The 16,442-nt window shown below is 37.5% G+C and overlaps 4 protein-coding genes and 1 non-coding gene across 8 annotated transcripts; 2 read left to right on the plus strand and 3 right to left on the minus strand.

The window, feature by feature from the left end:
• The first annotated feature begins 67 nt into the window (after positions 1-67).
• LOC103870689 lies at positions 68-3,570 on the plus strand. The gene is made up of 2 exons (XM_009148848.3): positions 68-1,139; positions 2,001-3,570. The coding sequence occupies exons 1-2, from the start codon at positions 874-876 to the stop codon at positions 3,373-3,375; spliced, it is 1,641 nt and encodes a 546-aa protein (XP_009147096.1). The 5' UTR covers positions 68-873; the 3' UTR covers positions 3,376-3,570.
• Positions 3,571-3,743: 173 nt separating this feature from the next.
• On the minus strand, positions 3,744-8,279 carry LOC103870691 (E3 ubiquitin-protein ligase RNF4). 3 transcript variants are annotated; one of them, XM_009148849.3, is made up of 9 exons: positions 6,847-8,279; positions 6,334-6,705; positions 5,963-6,163; positions 5,054-5,853; positions 4,669-4,897; positions 4,523-4,583; positions 4,375-4,448; positions 4,066-4,306; positions 3,744-3,979 (listed from the first exon to the last, which is right to left on the minus strand). In XM_009148849.3, the coding sequence occupies exons 1-4, from the start codon at positions 6,850-6,852 to the stop codon at positions 5,812-5,814; spliced, it is 621 nt and encodes a 206-aa protein (XP_009147097.2). In that variant the 5' UTR covers positions 6,853-8,279; the 3' UTR covers positions 3,744-3,979; positions 4,066-4,306; positions 4,375-4,448; positions 4,523-4,583; positions 4,669-4,897; positions 5,054-5,811. The 3 variants fall into 3 exon arrangements, with proteins under 3 accessions (XP_009147097.2, XP_033147235.1, XP_018514891.1); XM_033291344.1 differs by lacking the exons at positions 5,963-6,163; positions 6,334-6,705; positions 6,847-8,279 and having other exon boundaries at positions 4,669-4,900; positions 5,031-5,283; XM_018659375.2 differs by lacking the exons at positions 5,963-6,163; positions 6,334-6,705; positions 6,847-8,279 and having other exon boundaries at positions 4,669-4,900; positions 5,056-5,280.
• A 3,078-nt stretch (positions 8,280-11,357) lies between these two features.
• Positions 11,358-11,429, minus strand: TRNAK-UUU. Its single transcript has one exon. It is a non-coding gene; the product is annotated as a tRNA-Lys (tRNA).
• Positions 11,430-11,486: 57 nt separating this feature from the next.
• On the plus strand, positions 11,487-14,679 carry LOC103870695 (GPI transamidase component PIG-S). Its single transcript, XM_009148854.3, has 12 exons — positions 11,487-12,381; positions 12,551-12,635; positions 12,720-12,809; positions 12,896-12,969; positions 13,098-13,182; positions 13,284-13,367; positions 13,511-13,641; positions 13,773-13,854; positions 13,932-13,979; positions 14,056-14,128; positions 14,212-14,315; positions 14,397-14,679. Exons 1-12 carry the CDS (start codon positions 11,543-11,545, stop codon positions 14,511-14,513), a joined length of 1,812 nt encoding a protein of 603 aa, XP_009147102.1. The 5' UTR covers positions 11,487-11,542; the 3' UTR covers positions 14,514-14,679.
• A 44-nt stretch (positions 14,680-14,723) lies between these two features.
• LOC103870693 (ankyrin repeat and SAM domain-containing protein 6) lies at positions 14,724-16,330 on the minus strand. Of its 2 annotated transcripts, none has more exons than XM_009148852.3 (6): positions 16,070-16,330; positions 15,788-15,849; positions 15,433-15,692; positions 15,254-15,328; positions 15,103-15,165; positions 14,724-14,980 (listed from the first exon to the last, which is right to left on the minus strand). In XM_009148852.3, the coding sequence occupies exons 1-6, from the start codon at positions 16,180-16,182 to the stop codon at positions 14,936-14,938; spliced, it is 618 nt and encodes a 205-aa protein (XP_009147100.1). In that variant the 5' UTR covers positions 16,183-16,330; the 3' UTR covers positions 14,724-14,935. The 2 variants fall into 2 exon arrangements, with proteins under 2 accessions (XP_009147100.1, XP_009147099.1); XM_009148851.3 differs by having other exon boundaries at positions 15,433-15,695.
• Positions 16,331-16,442: the final 112 nt, after the last annotated feature.

Genomic DNA, 16,442 nt, shown 5'->3' on the forward strand with positions numbered 1-16,442 from the left:
ACAGAAAAATAAATATAATAATAATTTTGAAGAAACAAAAAATAGAATTATAAAAATTTATGTTTAATTTACTCCCCATCGAAATTGAAAGAGATTTTTTTCATCCTTAAAAAAATGAAAGGAATAGAGTGGAATCCATGTATCTGTCATTTGACAAAAAAAATCAACATAATTGATATCAAAACTGAGGAATAAAAATATTACCATTGTTTTGTTCATAAAATATGTTTTATGGTCACCAATTGAAACAAAAATAAGTTGTGAACTTTCATAGGCTAATCTTAAAAATTTACAAATAGTTTGAAAATTTTGGTTGTAAATTACATGTCTTGTTTACATACATGTAAGTTGTGAAACCAACTACTTGTTATAAAATTGGCTTAATCATAATAAGCAAAAGGTCCATCCATGTTCATCACATGGAAGAAGATCCTCCAAGACCAACCTGTCACACTAGACTTTTCCTCTGTTTGCTTCTTCTCACAAAGTGCACACTTGAACCCCAAAAAAAAAAACATTTTCTCCAATTTTTTTATACAATAATATAATCTAAATAGAAAAAAAACAAAAGTGGTAAGAGAACAAGTCCAGCTTAAAGAAGCTCATCTCTTTACTCATTTCACGATTCCCCCGTCTCGTGTTTCTCTCACACACTTGTTCTTTTGAGTTTCCTTCTCTTCTAGTCTTTTGGTCTTTCATCAAAAGACCAAAGTTGATGTTTTTACAGCCCTAAACAGAGACAGCCACATACATGTGTTATGTCCCCATAATCCCATTATTACCACCATTTCACACTTCTCTCCTAATATTTCCAGATCCGACACAAACCCATCTCACAGCAGAATCTGCAGAATCAAGAGTCATAGAGAGAGAATGGGAGTGATACTGGACTCTTGGTGCTTCTGCAAAGGAGTAAGCAAAAGCGAGAAGATGAAAGGTTCGATTTTCTCCGGCAAGGGTCCGGCGATGGCTCGAATCTCCGTCTCCGGACCAAACGGTACTGTTACTTCCGGAACAGGGTTCCTCATTCATCGGAATCTTCTTCTCACCACTCACCTTAATCTCCCTTCCGTCTCCGCCACCGAAACCGCCGAGGTCCGCCTCCAGAACGGTGTCGCCGCCGCTCTCTTCCCTCACAGGTCCCACACACCACTCTCTTTGTCTCCTGTATTGTCGGTTGCACGATCCAGTTAAACTTTTAAAGCTAAATGCGTATATAAAAATGGCTCTAATTTCATATTTTTGAAATAAAGCTGAAACCTTTATACTGTAGTTTATGTGTATATGGTAATGATTCTGGATCTAATGTCTAAATTTAGTAACTTTTTAGCTTCACCTTGTGGTTAATTATTGAAGAAACCTTGCAAGTTTCTCTGCATTTGTCCACTGATTATATAAAAATGGCTCTAATTCATATTTTGAAATAAAGGTGAAACCTTTAAACTGTATAGTTTATGTTTGTATGGTAAAGATTATGGATCTCATGTCTAAATTTAGTAACTTTTAGCTTCACCGTGTGGTTAATTATTGATCCTTACAAGTTTCTCTGCATTTGTTCATTGATTATCTGAAAATGCAGTTCATATTTTTGAAATAAAGGTGAAACCTTTGTACTGTATAGTTATATGGTAATGATTCTGGATCTAATGTCTAAATTTAGTAACTTTTAGCTTCACCTTGTGGTTAATTATTAAAGAATCCTTACAAGTTTCTCTGCATTTGCTCATTGATTATCTAAAAATGCAATTCAGATATTTTGAAAATAAAGGTGAAAACTTTATACTGTAGTTATGTTTATATGATAATGATTCTGGATCTAATAGCTAAATCTAGTAAATTTTTAGCTTCACCTTGTGGTTAATTATTTAAGAAACCTTACAAGTTTCTCTGCATTTGTTCATTGATTATCTAAAAATGCAATTCAAGTTTGATAATGATTCTTCATCTATTATCTAAATAAAGTAAGTTTGGCCAATGGTTTTATTTGATGCTACTTGCAGGTTTTTCATCACAAGTTCAGTTATTGATCTGACCATAGTTGGTGTAGACCTTGTTGATGGTGGAGACTCAAATTCTCAGAGTCAAACCCAACAACAGCCACATTACCTGAAGACATGTTCTAAGCCAAACCTGGATTTGGGAAGTGTAGTGTACCTTTTAGGCTACGCTGCTCAGAACGAGCTCAAGGTTGGTGAGGGGAAGTTAGTGGTAGCTACCGACAATCTCATCAAACTATCTACCGATGAAATGGTATGGAGTCCTGGATCAGCTGGGTTTGATGTTCAAGGGAATCTAGCGTTCATGATCTGCGATCCGAGGAAGCTAGCTACATCACCAGCCTCAACTTCTACTTCTTCCACATCATCATTGAAGAAAGATAACAACAAGACGCTGATGATGCAGTTTGGTATACCCATGCCTGTGATCTGTGACTGGCTGAATCAGCATTGGGAAGGTAGTTTGGATGAGCATACGAGTAAACCTAAGCTGCCTCTCATTAGGTTAATGTCTTCTGGTCAGAAGAGTGAGCGTTCTTGTGCTTCGTTCACCATGCGCCCTGTCTTCAAGCCGACTGACTCTGCTGATGTTGTTGGAACAACATCTTCATCTAACAACAGAGATCAAACTCATAACGCCCCTGAGGAAGAAGAAGAAACCTCAAGAAAGTTAACTACTTCTACAACTCATGCACAAGGCATCCCAACCCCTGAGATATACGAATCACCGAAGCTAACTTCAAGCCCTTTAAGAAAGGAGTCTGGTGGTGGTCAAGTCCATCTTTTGGATATCAACTTCCCGCCACGTGTACCTAAAGTCCCAACCTATCTTCCTCAGCTCAACTATCCACAACAAAGCAATCATATGGTGGAAGAGGCTGAGATTGCATCAGAGGGATCAGACGCGCAGATTGCTTCAACAGGCTCAGTGAACGGCGCTCTCAGCGAGGTCATCTCAAGCTCACCACCACCAGAAGCAGCTCACTATGTATATCACCACAATCATGGATACAGCAGTGAGGAAGAGACAACAATGTACTCTGCAGAGACAGCCGAGAGCCGAAACTATCCAACTCCTCCGGCAAAAAGCTGTGTTGGAAGGAGCCAAAGCTGTGTGAGCTCCTCCGGCAGATGGGGAACGCCTCAGAAGAGTTTGAGCGGTAGAAGAGCAATGCTGGAGAAGCAAAGAAGCTTTGTCCATGGGAATAATAAGATGCATTCACAAGGAGGAGCAACCTCTCAGAGGAGTAATGACTATTACAGCCCAACGGTGTCATCAATCATGAAGAAAAGGAATAATAGTTCGGAGAAACCGGTTTTTAAACCGGTGCCTAGACCTAGAGCTGCTAGTCCTTCTTCCCAGAGATGGATGTTCTGAGACCAAGAGAAAGAGCCAAAACACCTTCATATAAAGAGAGAGACATCTTTGTTTAAAATTTTGATGTCTTGTACTACTAATTTGATTTCAAATCTTGTGCAGACATATTGAAGAGAGACGTTACCAATAGAAAAACATACAGTCTTGCATTCTTGTATTAGTTCAAAAAAAAAAAAGCTTTTGTTTTTGCTATCATGTGTTATATGAGAGTGACACCTTAAGAACAAACTTATAAGTTATATGTGTTGAGAGTAAACTGTGGACCAATATGGATATGCCATTCACTGCCTTCTAGCTCTTACTATTAGCTTATACTGAGCTAACAGATGTACCTAATACAATTATAAGGTGAGACTGTAATAGCGCAGTGATGTAGAATGCTTTCTTAAGATTCAACCATGTATCTCAACAATAAAGAGTCGCTCAGATTAACAAGATACTGATGATATATACATCTAAAGATGTCTTCATTGGTTCCTAAACGTTTCTCTCTCTAAGCAGAAAGATATTCACATTACAAAAGGATAACTCATGAACAAACATGTTCTTCACTGTTCCCACACCAATCTTCTCAAGGGTAGGAGCCGATAGACCATTTTAAACCCTGCAAAGAAAGGGGGACATAAAGAAAATCAGAACACTGAAGGATTTTGGTATTAAAATAAAGATCGACCACAAGACTTTACTTACTAGTGATGTTTCTGTGGATCACTCATCTGGTGGTAGGAAGGAAGACTCGGATGAGGTCTTTAGCAATGACCCTTTTTCTACACGTAGGGCATTTAGCTTGAACAGACACCGCGAGCTTTATGCATTTTTTGCAGAAGATATGACCACACTTTGTTGAGACTTCCTCAGTGAATGGACACATGCAAATTGGGCAGTTGAACTTTGGTTCCTCTACAGGAGGAGCTACGGTCTTGGACTTCCTCTGAACAAGACATTGACCAACTCGGTGAGCCTAAAGTCCTAATAAAGCAGACAAAAAAAACATCTTACCGGATTGTTATGGTCAACATTAGCTTGATCAGATTGACGCTTTGTGCGGTTCTTGCTTAGTCTAGTGGTACCACCTGCACTCATAATAGACTAACCAAAGTGAACAAAGGAAACACTTTTGAAGTGTTAACCGTTTTGAGAAACTCACCTGACTCTACATCAACTACTAAGGGTCCTCTCTGTGAGCCTCCGGACTTGTGTCTTTTAGCCTGAAAACAAGAATGAAACAGAATCAATTACACACATACATGTATTGTAAGAGTGGGGATAAAGAACAAGAAGAAGAGAGGATACTCGATCAAAAGCAGAAGCAGTTGATTCAACAACATCATCATCATCCTCAATAGCATCAACATCGATTGTCGGTGGACCAGACACAATCGGAGGTTGTTGTCCAGCTCTTGGTTGTTCACTTTGTTGTGTCCCATTCACATTGTTTGACCTCCTTGAGCTTCTGGTAACTACCCTCTCACTCCGTGAACTCATAACCACCTTAATTCGAGTCCTGACCCCGTTCTCTCAGCTTCAATAGCAAAAAGATCAAAGCTTTTGTCACATTCAGTATAGGAGAGCATAATTCAAGAAACGGTTAAAGAAACCCACAAGAAATTAAAACACAAGCTAACAAACAGAATCAATTGACAGATCCAGAAACAGAGAAATTTGAAAAAGGTTGTACCTTTAATCTCGAGACGATGAAGTGTGTAGAGAGAAACGAAAGGGATCACACTGAATCAGTGGTTTTGGATATGAGATATGAATGATAACAGTACAGCCTTTTTGTATTGGTCGCGTTCTCGATTTTAAAACCAAAAGAAGAAAAAAAAGGTTTGTACTTTAGTTTTGCTCTTTGATTTTTACATGCAACACTTGTACTGTTATTGTTTCAGTTTGACTCTTCTTTTAATTTGTTGGTACTGAATGAATCTTTAACTACGACTCAAACTTAGTTTACTAGATACCCACATTTATGACCAGGCCCGTTGGGCTTTTACTGAAGAATTTTATTGATAAAAAGCCTTTTCCTTGTGCAATGCGTATAAACCCCTAGTAAATAAAATGTTTGCATATGCATATTATGAAGAAATATCTAAATACTGTGTTTCTGTTCATCAATTTTTGAAAATAAAACGTTTCTTTACCATGCATTATATATAGTGAAGCTCGGCTGCACATTTCTTTTCATAGGCAAATGTTTTTGTGAGAGTCGATAATCAAACACAAACTACACAAACACAATCACACTAGCTAGCTACCATTTTAATTTGAGAAATAAATTTAAATAGTTATGCATTATATATAGTGATTGCTCCAACGTTGTTGACAACATAAATCACTCTCCTTGTTACAAATAGAAAGAACCCATAAAAGAACACACAAGAAAATGAAAAATAGGGAAAATGCCGTGAGTTGATACAATATGTACGTTCACTGTCTTCAATAGCTGCTTCCCTTTCGGCCCCATGTAAAGCAACAGAACTGCGCATCCCATTCATATTATAAATACACATTATATGTAAAATAATATACACCAAAGTATTCATCTTTTGCATTAAAATAATATAAGTTGGATGATTATGTGTAGTACCTTGAAGGAGCCTGGAGCAGTAGATTGATCACGTGACCGTTGATCATCGTTGATAAGGCGAGATGGAGTGTTACCTACTGATCCACCGTTGGATCTGGCATCTCGCCTCTCTTCTTTGACTTGGTCGAAAATGTGTGTGTAACTCATGTTCTGATCCCCTGATCCCACTGATCCTGGAAATGGTGGAATCGTCGTCCCTCCCTAACATACATGCATAATTGTAATAAGCCAACTAGTTCATTAAAATCCTTTGTTTTTGATTATCAAACGTGACTCTTCGAACATTGTATTTATTCGATACATTTAAACAAATATTTGTTATAATAATGTGCAAATGCAAACAAACAATCGAGGTATATAGTATGTCATACCCTTCCGTTGTTGCCGCCTCTATTGGGTTTAGGCTGTGTCTGTGGTGGACGAGGAGGAACCTGCGGCTGCCGTTGGTTTCCGGATCCGCCTCCACCTCCATAACCTCCGTATAGTCCGCCTCTAGCTCCGTAGAGCTGATCGGCAGGAGGAGCTCTGACTTTGTTTGTCTCGGTTGGTGGTGGCGCTCTAGCCGGTTTTGGAATTATAGGAGTAGGTTGTTGTGGAGGAGGCTTTGCTTGAGTTTTGATGTCAGAGTTCTCCAGAGAGTCGTACAAGTCAGCTCGTTTGTTCGTCCTAGCGTTGTCGAAGACGGCTGTGAATGGTTGAGATTGGTTGTTCCAGTCCCCAAACTTTGGAACATGCGCACGGTTCTGCAATCAATCATTAAATGTTGAACTAATGGTTTTCAGTTCTAGACTAACTTAGAAGATCAAACTTGATGTGCAAGAAACCAATAAACTATGTCAGCCCTAATCGGGAACTATGTGGTACAAAAGAGTTTTCCAACTTACTGCCATATTTCTTGATCTTGAGAGGAATGAAGAAAGGCTTCAATGGGCTATGTATGGAATGATGAAAGAGAGAAGATATATATAAAAGCGTTGACGATTCGTATAATATATAGTGTCTTGTTATAAAGTTTGAATGTCTCCGTTTCTTCTCTCACGGTCTACAACGACTTCTTCAATCAAAAGTTCAAAACCATACGCATTAACACACGGCTTAACCAATTAGTTATCAAATTTTCTCTTTCGCTAAATAAACTAATTATAAAATAAAAATATTTAGCATGTTGTGACTTAAAGTTGTATCGCAGTTAACTTTGACGTCTCTATGGTTAGCTGGATTATTTGGTTATACGAATATCTAATTTAACTACCATAGGACATATTATATACTCAACCGTGGGTGTATAATAAGAGAAAGTTGTCTCTCCAAGTTGACGACGACTTAAACGACTGTTACTTATGAACCCAACTTGTATATATAGTACCGAATTTAATATGTTTTGACTTTATCAATCAGTCTATCATATCTATCCACTTGTGTTTTATAGCATTAGAGGTTGAGATGGTGCGGTCTCATTACACATTCTGAGCCTTGATTTACAACAATAGATAAAAGTCTAGAAATATTCGTCTATTCAGATTAACGTAACTCTAATGATACACCAAAGTAATCATTTTAATTTGTAATAATATATTCAATATATACTAATCACATTAGATGAGTAGTATGTTGTAGTATCTTGGAGGAGCTTAGGGAGGGAGATTCACGTTGACCGTTGATGGGGCGAGATGGAGCCTTGCTTACTGATTCACTGTAGGGTCTGATCCCCTGGCTCCGGTGACTAAGGCTTTAGCACCTATAGCTAATATAAGTGTTGAAAGTCAGGTACCATACATCACCAGACCGAGAACTTTGGCATCTTTGTTACTCTCTCATGCTGATGTTTTATGCTTTCTCCGTATTTAGGTTTTGTATCATACATCAAAGTCTTCGTTTTCATCTTGGAATGAAAAACTTCAGAGCTACATCTTAAATGAACTTTCCTCCTTTGTACGTACCTTTTTCTCAAAAATCCCCATGACTAATTTGGACATAACTGATAGTTTAACAGATTATTATTGTGATATGGAGCATGTCAGGTTCGGTTCACCATTCATATTCATAATATCCTTTACATCAATTATATGTTGATTAATATTTTGATTTTTTTTTTTTAAAAAATTGAATTCCTATATTTAGTATTTGGAAAGCCTTTGAAAAAGACATCTGAAACATCATAGTTGTTTTTGCATTCTCTAAAGCAGGACCTAGAGCAAATAGTTGAAGTTTTCTTGGGGGAAATTCCGACAATCTTTTGGTTTCAAGTCCGAAGCCATTTATACCAGTGGACTGGGCAGTTCCAAGATTTTACCTAGTGAAAGAGGCTTTACAGAGTGGTAAATATATGATAAAGTCCAGTATTGGTTGTGTCTCGCTATCTGTGACGCTTATCAATCAATATTGGATGTTACTACTTAAGGCAAGGGGATGCTCAGGAGGTATGGATACTGATGAGTGTTGTCTTTCTGGATATTTGCATTTGAATTGGATGTTACTACATGTTTCAACCTCCACTTCTGTGCAACAACCCTCGGCTCTCTTTCTAGACTGGTACATGATTAACTCCACATGCCTGGTTATAGCACCTTCATTTTAGTTCAGTCATCACTCCCCAGGATGATAATCAAGGATGAAATTGGAGAACAAATATGTTTCTCATCTTGAAACTTTTCTGGAAATTGATATGTTCTGAATAGGCAAAGTACTTGCCATGGCAAATCAGAAAGAAGACGTCCTAATGACCATGTGGTTACTTTGAACACCGAAGTAACCCTTTGCCTATTTATAAATCCTATGTAATTTCTATGTTTTTGTTTGCTTTGATGCAAAAACTATGCAACAACATTGTATTAGAGAAGAGACTATAGATTTCCGGAATCATTTCAACAGTATCTTAATGTAACGACTTTCGGAGACCCTTCAGCTGAACTTGAGTCGTTATGTAAAAGACAGTAGACTATTAGCTTTTTGTATCCCAAAGCAAGAAGTATCTTCTTCCTCGACACCTGATACAAAAACACAGCTTGTAAGTAGCTTTTGTGTTATAGATCAACTAAAACTGAGACTAAGAGAATGACTTTCATCCAAAATTTATGGGGCATAATGATATAAAGGTAGTAAATGTTGTGGCAATGGAGTACTCTGAATCTTCAGATAAGAAAGAGTCTCATGGCAATCCATGCAAATCCATGCATCCATATAACAAACTGTTGTCCTAGGTTGATTATTGCACTAAACTCATAGTTGACCATCTCGTTTTTAGCAACTCTTACAACTTCCAGGAACAACACAACAGTGTCCATATCACAACGAACTGATATGTGGAAGCGATAACACCATAGGTTAAAGCCCTCTGTGTAGATTCTGCCATCAGGATAGAGTTTAACACACTCAGAACGTTGAGATTGACATAGATGATAGTCTGATCAACTGGTATGTGAACGTTTGAGTTTAGCACACTCGGAATGTTTGGAACTCTAACTCAACCGATGAAGCTATAAACAAGATATGTGAGAAAATATATATTCTTATTTGTTTGAATCTATATAACAACATTTTCCTCTACCTTTGTATACAATCTATATAATAATTATTACGCAAGTGTTCACACTGAACAAGAGTCCCAATAATACTGATCAAAAGTTGTACACTCATAAATGTTTGTATTCAAGTTACTTTCAAAAACTCCATGATATTTCAACAATATTTGAGATTGTCTATTGAATAGCGTTTCTTGATGAACCTTCAAGCCATGATTACTCTATAGATTTCAAGTTTCAAAACCTATGTTTATTATTCATGTATAATTCTAGCTTTAGCTTAATTGGTTTTTGTATTTCAAAAAATTTAGAAATTCAAATCAAATTCAGTATTACTGGTTCTATAGTTTTAAAATTTATATATGTAAATCTAGTGTTATTGGTTCAATGATTTTAAATTCATGTGTTATTCAATAGCAATGATTTGTCTAGGGATTTGATTTGAAATTAGATATAATGGATTTATAAAAAAAATTCAGATCAAAATTCAAAGGAAAAAATATTGAGTTAAACCTTGTTATTTGGATGGATTGTATTATTCATGTTTTCCCCCATTCTATAATCACCACTCATATTCAGCCAAACCAACTTCTCTATTTCTGTAATCACCATTTTCATATCATATGTTTCCACTTCAGTTTTTAATTTTTTTTGCAAAGACCTTTTTAAAAAAAATTGACAACGAAGAAAATTTTGAAGAAAACAATAACGATGAAAATGTTCTTGTAATCTAAAGTCAGTAAAGAGAGCATGTCTATCAATTGAGAGAAACCACAACAACAAATATGTGGAGAGATTCTATATGTTATGAGAATTAACATAACATATGATATATGAAAGAGAAAAAAAGAAAGAAAAACACATGTTTTTTTAATATTTATTGACTTTTATAAACTACAATTATTACAAAACACTTATTTACAATAATCCATTGATTTGATTTTGAAGTCCATCTGATTTATTTTAAAATCGACTTGGCTACTTTAAAATCTTTGGAAAAATCCAAAGATTTTCAAATCCAAGAAAGATTTCTAAATTTATTAAAATACAAAAATCAATAACTCTCATTAAAAAATTTAGTGAATATATCACGTTCTTGACTGATTATTTGATTCTGCACAAACATACTATTTTCATAAGTTTTTTGGCTTAGAATTTATATACATCTTCACACGAGGAGAACATTGGTAAAAAAAGACTCACCGAAAGTAAGGTATGAGTAATCCATGAAGTAGTATAGGAAGTTGTATATGCATATTTTAAGAATTTAAAATAAAATATTTTAAAATTTTTAAAAAGAAAATATGATGAAGAAATATTTAAATATTGTTACAATTTTTAAGAAAGCTATTTTCTTATAATGAATATTGTATAGTAAAGATCAGCTGCACATTTCTTTTCAGACGCAAATGTTTTTTTTGTGAGAATCGATTAACAAATAATATTTTTGGAAAAATTCGATTAACAAAGATAAATTAGATAACACAATCACATCTATCAATGTATAAAGTTGTAAAATGTATAAAAACAAATATCAATATATAAAAATGTAAGAACCAGTATACACGTGGGTGTGCAGATCAATTTATAGTTACTCTTTTAATTTGAGAAACAAATTTAAATAGTGATTGATCAAAGGCTGCTAACAACAAAAACATCTCCTTTGTTACAAAAGAAAAGAAATCAAGAAGAAACACACAAGATATCAAAGAAAATGGAATAGGGAACATGTAGTGACTCGTAAGTTGATAAAATGTGTACACTGTATAGGTTCTTTGCTCATCAGCAAAAAGTCATCTGAACAATAAGCTTTCTGAAATTTGATCATAGCAGTGTGTAAAAAAACTGCAGGAGTACAACATAAAATAACGTAACGCCGTCTGTGGGGATCGAACCCACGGCCACGGGATTAAAAGTCACGCGCTCTACCACTGAGCTAAGACGGCTACTGAACACTCATTTCAATTAATCATATAAGAACCCAGTTTACACGAAACGACAAAACCAACGCAGTAGTAGAGGAAGTGTTGTGGCCATCTCTTCAACTCTCACGAAGACGATGGAAGAAACCTCCGATCATCCGAATCCGACTACATCCACTCCCGGAACCACGCCGGAGCTCGATCCGAAGACCATGCGTTCTTCAAAACCCGGGTTAAAGCGCCTCCTCATCACCACCACCGTACTCTTCTCGTTCCTCTCAGGTCTGCCGTTTCTATGGAAGTCAGTCGAAATCTACCGATCTCAATTACCTTTCCACGACATCGACTCACTCTCGGACCAAATAAAGTCGACGCCTTTGCGGTTCCCCTGTACTTTTCACGCCGTATTCATTGGGTTCGGGTCCAACGATCCGGATCAGTTGCGATCTGAGATACAAGACGGTGTGAATCAGTTGACCGGTGGAAGTTCACAGTGTGGCTCTTGCAATGTGTCTATCTCCGTCACGGTTCAAAGCCCAGATGAGCTCTGCTCTGAGACCTTTCCTTCCACGTGCTCTTACCGCTGCGGAGTGATCAAAAGAGATTCTTTTGGTGGTGGGTTGGATGATGAGGTGGATGAGTCGTTGGATGATGTGTTTGGTGGATGTTCTGGGGGTATTGGGAAGATGTATAGTGTTGTTGTGGTGAATAAAGAGAAGGGTAATGGTGGTGGAGATGAGGTGAAGGCTGTGGTGGGGAAGAGGAGGCATGCGTGGATTGTGGGGAGTGGGTTGGAAGAGAGGTATGGAGAGGTGGTGGGTAGAGTTTCTGAGGTTTTTGTTAATGTGTTTATGAATGGTGGAAGAGAGGAGGGAGACTCTATTCGTGGGGAGTTTATGCCTGTGGGATCAGATGGGAGGCTTGTTCTTTCTTTTAGCCTGTTAAATTCCAATCCACGTGATTGGATCTATGATTGGTATGATCAAAGTGTTGTGCTTTCTCACTATTACCTGAGCTTTGTTAGAGATTTTGCATTGCCATTACAACATTTGCTTCGGCTTTGGCCTTTAGGGAATCCAGAGTTTACTGTTTTGTTTGCCTAAGTACTTACCAGTGACTTGTTGTCTGTGTGCTACGTTTGATAGGGACTTTCAGAGGATAGACGAGGGATTGTTAGCTCCTGTGACTAAGGCTTTAGCGCCTATAGCTGATATAAGTGTTGAAAGTCAGGTACCGTTCATCACCAGACTGAGATCTTTGGCATCTTTGTTATTCTCTCTCATGCTGATGTTTTTATACTTTCTATGTTCTTAGGTTTTGTATCACACACCGAAGTCTTCGTTTTCATCTTGGGATGAAAAACTTCAGAGCTACATCTTCAGGACCAGTGATCTTCCCTTCTTTGTATGTACTTTTTTCTCAATATCTCCATGAGTGATTTGGATACAACTGATGATGTGACAGATTATTATCTTGAATGGTTACGCCAGGTGAACTCGAACGAATGGCACTTGGATACTTCTGCTGGAGCCAGTGGACGGTCCAAAATACTGCAATTTGTGGTGTATATTACTCTACTCTGACCATGTTTTTTGCTTAATGCTGTATTAGACTATACTGTTTCCTGATAAATTAAGCAGGAATGTTTCCCCACATGTATCTAAACTCTATGATCTTTCCTCATATTATCAGATATATTCCATCTGGAAAAGAATGCCCTCTTCACTTGCAGTTGCCAAATGGGGAGATATCTAAAACAAATGGCTTCATATCTCCGGTTAGTTTCCACTCATCCTATATTTGCTTTCCTTCTGCTAATCTGTTGGTATATCTTCTTCTTTGTGTAAAACAAGGTTATCTTTTCATTTTGTTCCACAGATGTGGGGCAGTGTGATTGTATGGAACCCGAGAAATTGTGATAAGGATTCTGAAAGCCCAAGCAGGAACATGATATCGCCTCAGGTCCAGTTTACAATTCATATTCAAAATATGCTCTACATTAATTATTTGTTGATTAATATTTTAAATTCCTATATTGAGTATTTCGAGAGCCTTTGAAGAAGATGTCTGAAACATCATAGTTGTTTTTGCATTTTCTGAAACAGGATCTAGAGCAAATAGTTGAAGTTTTCTTGGGGCAATTTCGACAACTTTTTGGTTTTAAGTCGGAAGCTATTTATACCAGTGAATTGGGCAGTTACAAGATATTACCTAGTGAAAGAGGCTTTACAGAGTGGTAAGTATTGGTTGTGTCTCGCTATCTTTGATGCTTATCAATCAATATTGGATGTTTCTACTTAAAGCAAGGGATGCTCATGAGTTAATGTATATTGATGAGTTTTGTCTTTCCCAATGTGGCATTTGCAGGGAACTGGATGTCTTGTCACGGAAACACACGTGTTTCAATCTCCACTCTTGTGCAACAACCCTCGGCTCTCTTTCTAGATTGGTTAGTGATTGACTCCACATGCCTGGTTAAAGCTTTTCATTTCAGTTCTTCTAATCTTTATTACTTGGCACCTGCAGGTTCAGTCACTCCCCAGGATGATAATCAAGGATGAGATTGGAGAACAAGTATGTTACTCATCTTGAAATTTTCCGGAAATTGTTATATTCTGAACATTTCCATTGGTTTCCTTCAAACCACCAGGTGAAATACTCTCTGAAAGCAGCAAAGTTGGCTCAATCCAATGCTTCTCTGGGTGGATACAGTTCTTCAGCCAGTATGTTACACTTAATATTCTCTGTTCTATGCCTTAATGTTGGTAAACTCTAACAAGAAGTTGCGTTTCTGTGTTCTGTAAAGGTTCATCAAGAGAAGCAAGGTCTCTAGCTGAGAATGCCTTCTTCCATCCATCCATCATGTCCGTCAGCTACTTCTCTTACGAACATTGCTTTGCTGTGTACTCGGTTAGTTTCATGATCTCTACCACCATTATTAATATTAGCATCGTTTTCTCAGAGCTCATAGGTTCATACTTTCTTGGACAGCCGTTTTTCCTACCTGTTGCTGGACACGTTGTCCTTGCAGCACTACGGGAGTGGAAAAGATACAAACAAGAGAAGGCAAAGTACTTGACATGGCTAACCAGGAAGAAGACGGCCTAGGACCCTGTGGTCACTTTGAACATTAGTGTAAACCCTTTTCATTTTTACAGATCCTTTGTAATTTCTAAGCTTTTTGGTTGTTTGTATTCAAAATTACGCAACAGCATTGTATCAGAGAAGAGACCATAGATTTTTGACTGATTTAGTTTCTGAGTTTTCCTACGCTTTTGCATTTGTGTTTCAAACTCCAAGCTTTTCACACATCACAAGTGGCGCAAACCGGCAGTGTTTGTTTCACTATACCTACGATTACAGATGTGTACCGCCAAAATTCTAAGCTCTTGAAATGGGCAGATACATAAAAAAATACGAGAAAAAAGAAAAGACAATTCCGGAATCAGTTCGAAAATAGCTTAATGTAACCGACTTCCGGAGACCGTTTCAGCTGAGCTTGAAGCCGTTATGCAAAAGACACTAGACTATCAGCGTTTGGATCCCAAAGCAAGAAGTATCTTCTTCCTTGGGCCCTGAAACAACAACACACAGCTTGTAAGTATCAACTAACACTGAGACTAAGATAATTATTTTCATCCAAAATCTATAAAGCAGAGTGGTAGTTAATGTTTTTGTAGTTTAATATGGAGCTTACCATTGGTATAAGCATAGCCTTGAGGTCATCATCTGTCATATGGATGAGAGCATCCATATCAACCTGAGAAAGACCAAAAAGAATAAGAACTCTGTCACAAGATGACTCCAAGCATAACGTATATCACAACCCACGAGCGAATATTAAATACCTCTTCCACTTTGAAAGCTGTCGAATACTTCTCGAGACCCAACGATTCCAGAAAGCTATCAACCGATCCACCAGCCTGAACCAAGAGATAACAAACTAAGAAACAGTAGAATAGTTTTTTCCCAAGGTAATTATAAGCATGATGGAAAAACACAGTTAAAGAAAAGTGAATCTTATTGCCTGCTGTGATTTCTTCCTGGTAGCTTGACTTGAAGCTTTTCTATCTGTTTCAGTATCAGTCGCTACACTCTTCATGCTTGGTCTAGCAGCAGCCTCCACTTTAGATTTCAGCGGGTCACTGTTCTTCGGTTGCACAGTCATCGTCCCAGAGAGCTTCTCACGCAAATCCCGCACGCCAGAACCACCTCCTCGCCCACTTTGAGACCCATCATCTCTCTTCTGGAGCTTCAGGCGAAGATCTCTAGAATCAACTCTGCGACGACCTTAGCAAGCCATCAAAGAAATAATCAACAACCAAAACATAGATACTTAGTTTCTCCTAAAGAGAATTAGTGACAGAGTAAAAGAGGCATACTTGAGAGTTGAGGTTTGTCACTACTGAAAAGATCATGCTCCCATTTGTCGTCCTGCCTTTGCCTAGAACCATAAGAAAGTAAAAGAATATAAACTATTCCTCAACACAAAACAACACAAAAACAAACACAGTTCATTCTCAAAGTCCTCCTAAGCTAAACCAAACACACAATTCAAAAGAGCTAAGCAAGGAAGATCATAATGTAGCTAATAGCTAATCTATACACATCCTAACACTATAGAATCCTTGATTGAATTTCAAACAGAGCGAGTAAACTCGAACCTCTTCCCAGTCACTTGTCGGGAGCGAGTAGAGTTATCGCCAGAGCCTCCATTGATTCGATCCTTTACCGTGTTCCTGCTTCCAGACTCAGACTCCAATCTATCAGCATACATCTTTCTTCTTCTCGGATGAAGAAAAGCACAGATTTTTAATATCCTAAACCCTAGAATCAATTGCGGAGCAGGAAGAGAGAGCTCTTGAACAGAAAACAACTCGACAAGTTTTGATTTTGGCTTCACAAGAAGGATCTACGTCTCAAGAGAACTCGTCATCCAATCTTCATCGGGTCGGGTCAAGTCGGGTTGAAATCAGGATTAAATGACGGTTATTGAAAAACTATTTGCGGTTTAGACGGTTTAATCCTAAAGACATT

The sequence above is a fragment of the Brassica rapa genome, chromosome A05 (genome assembly GCF_000309985.2).
Source record: "Brassica rapa cultivar Chiifu-401-42 chromosome A05, CAAS_Brap_v3.01, whole genome shotgun sequence".
NCBI lineage: Eukaryota > Viridiplantae > Streptophyta > Magnoliopsida > Brassicales > Brassicaceae > Brassica > Brassica rapa.

What these genes read in the sequence shown, in the direction of transcription:
- LOC103870689 (XM_009148848.3), top strand. Translation starts at nt 874, where the DNA reads ATGGGAGTGATACTGGACTCTTGGTGCTTCTGCAAAGGAGTAAGCAAA. An exon ending in GCCGCTCTCTTCCCTCACAG is followed by an intron (nt 1,140 to 2,000) that starts GTCCCACACACC and finishes TGCTACTTGCAG; the next exon opens with GTTTTTCATCACAAGTTCAG.
- LOC103870695 (XM_009148854.3), top strand. Translation starts at nt 11,543, where the DNA reads ATGGAAGAAACCTCCGATCATCCGAATCCGACTACATCCACTCCCGGA. An exon ending in TGGATACAGTTCTTCAGCCA is followed by an intron (nt 14,129 to 14,211) that starts GTATGTTACACT and finishes TGTTCTGTAAAG; the next exon opens with GTTCATCAAGAGAAGCAAGG. An exon ending in ATTGCTTTGCTGTGTACTCG is followed by an intron (nt 14,316 to 14,396) that starts GTTAGTTTCATG and finishes TTTCTTGGACAG; the next exon opens with CCGTTTTTCCTACCTGTTGC.
- LOC103870691 (XM_009148849.3), bottom strand. An exon ending in GAGGCGGCAACAACGGAAGG is followed by an intron (nt 6,164 to 6,333) that starts GTATGACATACT and finishes CATGTATGTTAG; the next exon opens with GGAGGGACGACGATTCCACC. An exon ending in CTGCTCCAGGCTCCTTCAAG is followed by an intron (nt 5,854 to 5,962) that starts GTACTACACATA and finishes TGGGATGCGCAG; the next exon opens with TTCTGTTGCTTTACATGGGG.
- LOC103870693 (XM_009148851.3), bottom strand. Translation starts at nt 16,182, where the DNA reads ATGTATGCTGATAGATTGGAGTCTGAGTCTGGAAGCAGGAACACGGTA. An exon ending in TGACAAACCTCAACTCTCAA is followed by an intron (nt 15,696 to 15,787) that starts GTATGCCTCTTT and finishes TGGCTTGCTAAG; the next exon opens with GTCGTCGCAGAGTTGATTCT. An exon ending in CCAGGAAGAAATCACAGCAG is followed by an intron (nt 15,329 to 15,432) that starts GCAATAAGATTC and finishes CTCTTGGTTCAG; the next exon opens with GCTGGTGGATCGGTTGATAG.